General features: G+C 32.3%; 1 protein-coding gene across 1 annotated transcript; it reads left to right on the top strand.

Moving 5' to 3' along the window:
- The first annotated feature begins 246 nt into the window (after positions 1 to 246).
- Positions 247 to 10,505, top strand: LOC123658331 (spondin-2-like). The gene is made up of 7 exons (XM_045593766.1): positions 247 to 445; positions 7,066 to 7,277; positions 7,488 to 7,592; positions 7,930 to 8,109; positions 8,440 to 8,696; positions 9,779 to 9,927; positions 10,229 to 10,505. The coding sequence occupies exons 1-7, from the start codon at positions 262 to 264 to the stop codon at positions 10,420 to 10,422; spliced, it is 1,281 nt and encodes a 426-aa protein (XP_045449722.1). The 5' UTR covers positions 247 to 261; the 3' UTR covers positions 10,423 to 10,505.

The raw sequence follows: 10,505 nt of genomic DNA, 5'->3' as shown, positions 1-10,505 counted from the left end.
AAACAAGATGAATTCAGAATTCGCTTCGTTCTAAAACAGACCGTCACCCGGCGTTTATTTCCGTCCGGACAGCAAGAGGACTCAAAATAGAAAAGTCAACCATCTCTCCTCAGCGGCGTTGCACGCACGCAGTCACAAAATTAAAATATCCAAACTAAACATTTGTGTGTCTACGAAACCGTGAAATTAAATCCCGTATTCCATTTTCAAAGTGTCCAATAAAAGTGTTAAAGAATTAAGCGTTTAATACGTCAGCTCTCGATGAGGGCGCGACCGCAAATGGCCGCCATCTTGTTTTTATTTGCCACATGGATCAATTTGGCGTCGTCATGTGATATCGACATGGCTGTTTATAAAGTGACGATGAAATATCTGTGGAGTGAAGAGACGTTTCCTAAAGATTACCCTTTATATAGACCTAAAGCGCAGTGGTCTTCTATGTTCGGTTTGTATAAGTATTCATAACTAAATATATATAAATATAACTGTGTGATACATTTGAATTTCGTTTGTTTGTTTGTTTTTTTTTTTTTTCTTTTTTTAATATAGTAATGCTTGACACTCAACGGCCCTCAATAGGATGAAAGGACTGTTTTGGTAATTAAAAACTTACACAACACAAAGTCAACATATTTACCACGACAAACATCTGTAAGCTTAAACAAATACTTGTCATGTACAGGTATCGAACTCGCTTCCACTAACTTAGCATAATATCAACTTATTGATTGACCTTACCAAGACATCACTATTTAAAAAAAAAAACACATACACACACACATATACACACACTTTTTTCACAAGCCTACAGCTCACTTTGAATTAAAAAGCTCTGTCCTTGTTTGACCTACTTAGATCGCTGCGGTGCGATCCATCAATGACATTCTTTAATCCCTATATCATCAACAGTATATATTAATTCCCGATTATAAAACGTTCGGGATCGCGAATGTTACGAGTACAACAATCGATGGAACGTGTTTATCCTTTCCGCTACACCACCATGCTCAGGTAAAAGGCAGTAAGATATAAAAGTCGAAATATGAGAAAATTGAGTCCTAAGTTTTGCATTTACAGAAAATTACACGTATAGTTGAAGGCAAAGGTACTTGAGCTAAATAAATAATATTAAAATACTATATATATATTATATAAATTTAATTAAGTTTTGTTAGGTCTTATGGTCTTATTATTTTTTTAACCAACTCCCAATAAAGGAGGAGGTTCTCAATTCGATTGTATTTTTTTATGCATGTTACATCAGACTACTTTTGACTGACTTTTAAATTTTGTTTTAATTGAAAGATATTGCGTGTCATATGGTCCCATTTAAATTTAATTGCAGTCTAATATGTACTTTTAGAGTTATATCTAATAATGCGTATTTACTTGACTATTTTTTCGTCGACCTACTTCTATTAAACTGCATAACTTTTCACTGAGTTTATCAATTTTGATGATTCTTACTTTAATCGAAAGCTAATGCTTGTCATATAGTCTTATTTAAATTTAATCGATATCTGATTACCAATTTTAGAGTAATCTTTGATAACGCGTATTTACTTGACTGTTTTTTTTTTATTATACCTCATTACTTTTTACTGTTTGCACAGATTTTGATGTTTTCTTTATAAATCAAAAACTAATACTTGTCATGTGTAGCCATTTTAATATGATCAAGATAATTATAATGAGCACATTCTGAGTAATCTTTGATGACTTGTTTATGAGACGGTGCAACGCCACGCCACGCCAACGCCATCTATCTGACTTCATTAAAACTACTTCAGTGAAGAATCGATCCAATGATGCATTTAATATAACGTAGTGAGCTGTATTATCCACTAGGGTAGCAGTTTATTCTTTATTGATAATTTTAATAATTCTTGTTTTAATTGAAATCAAGGATGTTTGTCTTGTCCTATTTAAATTTGATTGAGATCTGATGACTACTTTTTGAATAATCTTTGATAGCGCATATTTACTTGACTACTTTTTCGTCTAAGTGCTTACATCGTATTATTTGTCGATGTACTTGGAAGTCGGTTTTTTTCGTTTGTTAATTGTTATAACGAAAGAAATATTTTTGTATAAATTTTTTACAAGAGCAGTAAATGAAGGTTCCTCACTTTTACCTAAGCACACAGACGACAGACGGTGAGATCAAACCAAAGACGAGACAATAGACAGGACATCCGTTAATTCTTTTCGATATATCGAAAAAAAAACTTATTCTTGATGACTAAGTTCATCGAAGCGGCGATTACATAAAAGTTTCGCCTCCGCGAGCTTTTTTATCGAAAACATGTCTCCGCCGGAAACTTTTATTTATGTAATTAGGACAATCGAAAAGACAATCGGTGGAATGTTCTCGAAGGGGAACTAGGGAAGTTTTTTTTATCTTTGAAGATAAGTGACATTTCGCGGCTTCTCCCGTTCAAGATAAGGCGGTATTTATTTGTTCTTACCTTCAAAAGAAAAGGCGATGCTACCGAAAATGTTCGGCTTCACCTGATAGCTTTGACGTCAAAATTCTTTATGTTGTTTTTGATAAAGTTGTTGAATAAGCGTCAAGCGTTGTACGTATTCATGTCATGAAGTAAACAAATAAAAAATTTCCAATAACTTTTTTACGTATCATATTTACATAACTTACGTTTCTTTTTTTGTGTTACACAAAGATAACTGACATTGTTATAATATTTATTTTCTAATAAATATTCTATAGCATAAAAAACTGAACTAAATCTTGAAATTCTTTCCAAATATTTTAAATAGATTAAGTCTTAACAAAAATTGTTGCCAACAGTAAAGTACGCCTGTATTTTTTATTAAATATTTAATTTTAGTTTTAACTAAAATAAACCTGAAACTTTAACGGGTTAAGAGTTTGTCCAGCAGTGGGACAGAGAACAGAGTGTAAAAGAAGGAAAATGAGAGAAATGAAGGACTTTTGCGATACGTACAAATAATACAAAATGTTAATCTTAATTAATAACAAACATATAAACAGTCGCAAACCGTAAAATATAACAATGCTAATACAAAAATAGAGCAAAAAAGGTGAAGCAACTTTATGTTTGAACATGTTGTTATCAAAGCAATTAGAAGCGAGCTAATACGAAAACATCGCTGCTTTCATTGCGAATTTAGATGATATTGAATTACCAGATAGGAAACAAATCTTCGAGCTCGCTTTGTGATCGGCGTTTGTCCTTTTTTATAAAGAAATCTTTTGCCTGTTTTCAATCAAAAAACGCCAAGGGAATAGGGCTGTGATTCGCTTTTAATGATATTACATAATACTAAATACTTACATTATACAAAATTACGTTTTAATTTCACTAATCAATTAGATATAAGTGACATTAAAACACGGTGTAAAAATATTTTTGAAGCTGTATATATAATATTTTACTTAATGATCGAGACGAGTGAAAGTTAGGTTTAATACTTAATATAAACATTCGAAAAAGAACTAATTAAACACGGGACGCATCAAAAAGTAACAAAACTTCCTAAAAGTGAAAACAGAAAGGAAACAATTAACCAAAACGAAATAGTTTAATATTTTCATATTATAAAATTAATTACAGTCATATATTCGAACCACGATTATATGTATATAACAATTTCCATTATGTCATAGAAAACTTTCCACATTTTCTCATTTGTAAAGACCACCTACCAACCTAGTAACCTCAACTAAATTGGACTAGTTAGGGAGTTCGGCTATAAATTGAGATCCTAATTTAGTATGGTCATATTTGTGAGATTTATTTACTAAAATTAACTTTGTAAGTCTTTCGAGCGTTTTGGGAATATAACGAAAACTTACTTACCTAATAAAGGTGAGAAATTTGTTTATTTGTTAATGGCTGGCAATTCGTCGGAGAATTTATAAAAGAAAACAACAACAGGAGGATATGTATAGAATTGACAAAATAGAACAATAACTATTATTAGTTATTTCTTATTATTAATTTTTTTTAAGTTTACAATTTCATTGAGAATCGAAAAATTCATTTATTGATTAAACATTATTCATGTTTACAATTCATTACTTAAGAACTAAATATTTAGTTTTGGTACAAATTATGTCCGCGAGGAGTTATCTTATTTAAAAAAAATCCAAGATCCAAGTGTTTCGAATGCAAACGGCACTAAGATGTGATTTGGAATTAGTAACAAATATTTGTGCCGTTTAGTCGTTTCAGCTTTCTCCGCTGCAGCTCCCGCTTTTAAGGCTGTTTACCTGACATGAGACGAAGCAAGTGTGTCAACGCAGGTTGCGTCTCACAAAAACGCCCGCCCTCTTTCCCAGGGAACCTACGTAGATCCATCAGGTCTCTGGCCATCTATTAATTCCAATAGACTCGATAAGAAACGTCGATGGTGGCAAGAGCTCTTTTTAACCGACTTCCAAAAAAGGAGGAGGTTCTCAATTCGACTGTATTTTTTTTTTATGTATGTTACATCAGAACTTTTGACCGTGTGGACCGATTTCGACAAAAAATTTTTAATCGAAAGGTAGTGTGTGCCAATTGGTCCCATTTAAATTTATTTGAGATCTAACAACTACTTTTCGAGTTATATATAATAATGCGTTTTTACTTGATGCTTTTTTCGTCGACCTACGTTGTATTATACCGCATAACTTTCTACTGGATGTACCGATTTTGATAATTCTTTTTTTGTTGGAAAGGAGATATTCCTAGTTTAGTACCATGATAAGGAAACCAGGATCTGATGATGGGATCCCAGAAAAATCGAGGGAAACTCTTGAAAATCCGCAATAACTTTTTACTGGGTGTACCGATTTTGATAATTATTTTTTGTTGGAAAGAAGATATCCCTAGTTTAGTACCATGATAAGGAAACTAGGATCTAATGATGGGATCCTAGAGAAATCGAGGGAAACTCTTGAAAATCCGCAATAACTTTTACTGGGTGTACTGATTTTAATAATGTTTTATTTAATCGAAAGCTGATGTTTGTCATGTGGTCACATATAAATTTTATTGAGATCTGATAACTACTTTTTGAGTAATCTTTGATAACGCGTAGTTACTTGACTATTTTTTCGTCGATCTATGTTGTATTACTCGTCGATGTAATTGAAGTCGGTTTTTTTTTCGTTTGCGAGCAAACACAATTATTATGGTATCATTAAGGGAACCGTGGCGGGAAAACTTACCTTACCTTTAACGGAAAGGATCAATTAATAGTGGGAATTGAAAAAATCTAACAAGCGCTTAAAAGTGCTTTATTGAAAATATCGCCTTATCAAACTGCCAACCCTAAAAAAGGGCTCACTCAGCCACCGAAGATCAATATTTAAGGGTAACCTGTGTTACACCGAATAAAAAACGTATTACACGATGAGTTCCACGTCGGATGCTATCAAGGTCACTATCTTTTCACCGTTTCTATATTATTCTTTTGTTGGACGGAAAATGGAGCATTGTTTTCAAATTAAATTATTCGCTTGTCGAGACTTATTTGATTTGTCTATAATAAACGAACAATAAATACATCTTTTATACAAAATTCTCGTGTTACAATGTTAGTTACCATACTCCTCCGAAACAGCTGAACCGGTTTTTTATGAAATTTTAACATGCAAGTCTGGTGGGACTGAGAAACGGCTAACATCTATTTTTCATAACCCTAAGTGGGGGGATTAACAGTTAATAACATATATGGCAAAACAACGTTTGCGGGGTCTGCTAGTATAACTAACTATACGTATGTTATACAACACACATTTTCTAACAAACTTCTTACAAATATGTATGTTAACTTATTAAGGTGGGACAGATACGGCAACAAGGTATTTAACAAAGTCTCTTGAATGTTCACGTTTAGAACTATTATAAATTAAAATTAACAAAGTCTTGTCTCAATCGTTTTTAAAGGGTGATGTCTGCCTCTTTGTATATAATCACAAAAATGACAACTTTTCTGAAGTGACATGGGTTTGAGGACTTTGGGATATTATACTATGCCTACATATTGCATACGAAACGTATGATTATATTCACACTAAGGCTTAAGGTCTTGACATCAGGCATATACGTAAATTGATTATTTTATTGCTTATATAAAATAATAAAGTAAATATTTTCATTAATTATAATTATCTAAACCCAACCTTCTAAATTATTAACATAATTGATTCCCTTACAGATTCTACCAAAGTTTTTAATCTATACGTCAGTTGGAAGGGTTTGTTAGCTGTAATTTATATTGCCAATGAGCGGTAAATGTACACAGCGTGTAATTACCTTTTGTCAATCTTATTTATATAAAAGTAGTTGACCTGGCGATCTTCCTAACGCTTCATTTAACCGACTTTCAAAAAAGTATAGGAAAGATGAAGGAGAAGAGCGAAGAGGAAGGGAAACTTAATTGATCGCTGATTCTTCTATAAAATTATGAGAAATTATCTGAGTTGTCCAGCACTTTTGCCACACGGTTACTTTCGAAACGTAGCGCATACTGTGTAGAATACTAGTCAACCACTACAAAATGTTCGACGCTCATCAAAATAGCTGCTAATTTACTTATAAATAACTTTTAAAAGATGATAAATGATTATTTTTCAATTAGTAACGTTAAAAGCGAGCGGATTTCCCCGTTATAATAATATATATGTGTGGCTAATAATAGATAGGTCAATCACCTTTTAAACAAATTTGTGATTCGTGCCACATTTCGATGAATCACTTCATCAGAATCAGCTTATTTTATACAATTTGTATTATTAATAGAAATCTCTTTCTCTCGACTCAATTGGATTTTTTGAGTTCACTTATACTTGGACTTATATACAGACTCAATAACGATTCCAACTAGAATTTGAAATCCGGATTTTGAGGGTAGGGTTGTCCTGAATTGTAATAGACAGGAAAAACTTCCAAAGCTAAGGAAAGACGGGTCTTCAACTGGGAAAAAAAATTGGATTTTCTACTATTTTTTTTTTCTTTGTGTTGATCACATACGCATGTGCATATGCTAATGTACAAACTTAACTCTGTAAAACTATATTTTTTTCTATTTCAGGCCAATCTCACAACAGATCTTACAACCTCTATCATATAGATGAAGTCTCAAGGAAATCTGTTCGCAATTTTGCTCAATTTGGAAAACTAGATGATTTAGTTCAAGAAGGAGATGGTGATCAGAGAGTATATGATCAATTTTCGGCTCCATCCGTCGGAGATGGGATTGGAGAAACTGGTAATATGGTATTTGTTGATGGAGAACACAGCCTGGTAAGTGTTGAACCTTAAAAAATCTCTAAAACGAATCATATGTTTAAAAAAGTACAACGACTAAAAATCTTAAGATATCGCATTAAAATATTGATTTATAAAAATATTTGGTTTAGTTATGTTCTTCACTATACTTTGTAAATTAATAAAAGTTAGAATTCATAATTGGACTTTAAAAATAATATTGTTTTCATCATGTAACCTTTACAGATTTCAGTTATTTCACGTATGATCCCGTCACCAGATTGGTTTGTCGGAGTGGACAGCTTGGATCTTTGTATTGATTCGTCTTGGGTCGATGAAATAACGCTAGATGTAAGTCCTAACTTTTATAAACATATTAATAACTATTATTATATAAAGAATTCTTTGATAGAAAAAGGCTTTGAACCATCAAAGGTATAGTTTGAATTTTATATTGTGGTAAAAATAAATCTACCACCATGTAGAGAAACATTACATCCAAACTTGTTACTTGTATTAAATTTCTCTCTTTTAAACAAAAAAAAAAAACAGTCTTTAAAACATAGTAACCAAAAGTAAGTTCCAGGTGATGTAATATATTAAATTAAACTGTGAATGATTAATCTCTCTTACAGCTTCAGTTGGAACCTCTTAAAACCTTAAATGTTTATCGGTGCTATATTTCCAGTTAGAACCCCTCGATGCTGGAGCTGAAAATGGCCTTACTTTTACATCACCACATTGGGAGACCACACCGCCTGAACCTGTCACCAAGCACGGCCCTCGTCAGCCTAATCACCCAGCTGCTGGGTTTTACTATCCTAATTTACAAGAATTACCTTCCATTGCAAAAATTAAAATATCAAAGGTAAGATTGATTGCTATAAAGTATAAAAATAATTATATCGTAATAGCACACAATCCTCAATATAATTTAGATATACAGTCAGATCTAATGATATAGACACTGGATGCTAGCGGAATAGTTTAAATTTGTAACAATACATTTTTTCCTCATAACAACATTTTATTATGAGTAACATTACCACAAATATTCCGACACAAGACATTGTGCAGAAGTAGTAAATACTGAAGGTTCTATCTAGTATTCTAGGCTATATTATACACTTGTAGTGCAAATGACATTACACATAATTTCGTTAAAGTTCCTAATCTCACCAACACTAAGTTTAAGCAGGTTAAAGAATATTCAACAAAAGAACTCAATGATTTAGCTCGAAAAGAGCTCCTTCTAAGTCTGAAACTGAAAGACAAACGTAAGGGTTCTCCACGAAGAAGAGTCAATTTCGTCGACAACTACCAAGAACCTATAACAGACGCTACAACAAAGAATCCTGCTTATCAACTCAAAGACCTTGAAGAAGATGCAAGAAATATACCTTCGTATAACTCAGCTGATAATAATGTTATCGTTGTTACTAAATCACCAATAACGTAAGTATACAAAGCTTACACTTGATACACACATTGATCATATAATAAAAAAATATTGCAGCATGTTAGGTTTTATCTGCCGAATCACGAAATCTTTCAAGCGAAAAGAAACATTTATGTGTCTTTACAAAAGTTTAGTGCGCTCACAAGTTGAGTACTTATCCCTAATTTGGAACCCTAACTACGATACATACAAAAATCGCCTAGAACTTATACAAAAAAGTTTTTTCGTATCCTTTACTACCGTATTCATTTCCAAAGGTGCTCTTATAATGGATTATTGGATAGATACAGAATGATTTCTCTTAACGATAGACGTTCGATGGCTGATGCACTTACCCTCAGACATATTTGCATGGGTGATATAACCGCACCACAACTTCTTGCAAAACTGTTTTTTCGAGCTCCAGCTAAACCAACTCGGTCTAAAAACCTTTTCCATATAGAATTAACAAGAACAAATATAGGTCAACGCGCGCCACTTCACAGAATAGATTATTAATAGATATTTAGTAGATTATCAATAGATTATTTAATGAAATAGATATGTTTTCATGCTCCCGGTGTCTTTTTAAAACCAAAGTTAGGAAGTTATTTGTTTAGATCAATTAATTACCTGAGTATTTTCATTAGCTCTAGACTATTAATAATAATAACTAATTACCTTTACTGTCCTTGCTGTAAGTGTTATCCTTATGTTCTTAGTGAGACCTAAAGGGGACTATTTGTATATATTTTTCTGTTTTATGCTACGCTGTTATTCTTGTAATTGTTTCTGTACTGTACTCTAAATAAATAAATACTTTCAAAGATTATTTACTTTTATTGATGATGAACATATGTTTTTTTTTATATGCATTCATTAAATTTGGAGAAAAAAATCGCATTCTCGAACCAATAGATCCATATTTTTACCAAATAGAAGCTGTAATATTGTTCTATTTGTATAGACTTTTTTACATCGCATTTTAAGAATATCAATAAAACAGTAAATACTTCTATCAGATTTCAAGAATATTTAATCAATACTCTACTTTATAAACAAAAAATTTGTTACTTAAATAGGTATGTACATTTTACAGAACAACAACGATCCAAGAATTTGACAATGGTCTTAAAAATATGGACGACGTGGTGTTAGCTGTTGCCCACGGCAGAAAACTTGGTTTGGGCAAGCACCTTCCTAGACATTTTAGGTCCCGCTTACATCATGCCGTTAATAAAATACAACGTAAGTAGAAAGAAAAATGAGGTATTAGTGATTGAAAAATGTAAATGTTGAGGTGGTTCCATGATTCACTTTTTACTTCGATAAATATTCTCAGTTGCAAGTATATATTGAATTGCCAAGCAAAGTCCTCATCTCCTGTGATGAGAAAGAACACATATATTTATGCGATATAAATATATTCAATAATAAATGATAAATGCTTCCTCTCACCTTTTTCCTTTTTCTCTCTTTCTCTTCTGCACTCTTTTTCTTTTCATATATTTTTTTATACAATTTTCTAGTTTACTATTCATATTCTCAGCTGAAGATTGCCTCGTGTCTGAATGGAGTAATTGGACGCCATGCTCTGCGACCTGCGGTTTTGGTCAAAAGTTCAGAACTCGTAAAGTTATAAGGGAGAAAACAAACAACGGACGCAAATGTCCACCTCTGACTGATAGACGACATTGTGGTAACGTCAACTCTTGCGCGCACATTGACTACTTTGAATGGTGAAAAATCAAACAGAAGAACAGCATTTTATTGTTCACAATTTATAACCAAAATTACGTTACTTAATATTACTATAATTATACTTA

Source organism: Melitaea cinxia, chromosome 12, assembly GCF_905220565.1.
Source record: "Melitaea cinxia chromosome 12, ilMelCinx1.1, whole genome shotgun sequence".
In the NCBI taxonomy this organism is placed as follows: Eukaryota; Metazoa; Arthropoda; class Insecta; order Lepidoptera; family Nymphalidae; genus Melitaea; species Melitaea cinxia.
The sequence above is the reverse complement of the archived record's forward strand: the minus strand, read 5'-3'. Positions and strand labels throughout refer to the sequence as shown.

Excerpts from the sequence above, each read along its gene's own strand:
- LOC123658331 (XM_045593766.1), top strand. The coding sequence starts at position 262 with ATGAGGGCGCGACCGCAAATGGCCGCCATCTTGTTTTTATTTGCCACA. Across the intron at positions 446-7,065 it reads GCAGTGGTCTTCTATGTTCG|GCCAATCTCACAACAGATCT; the intron begins GTTTGTATAAGT and ends TTTCTATTTCAG. Across the intron at positions 9,928-10,228 it reads TGCCGTTAATAAAATACAAC|CTGAAGATTGCCTCGTGTCT; the intron begins GTAAGTAGAAAG and ends TCATATTCTCAG.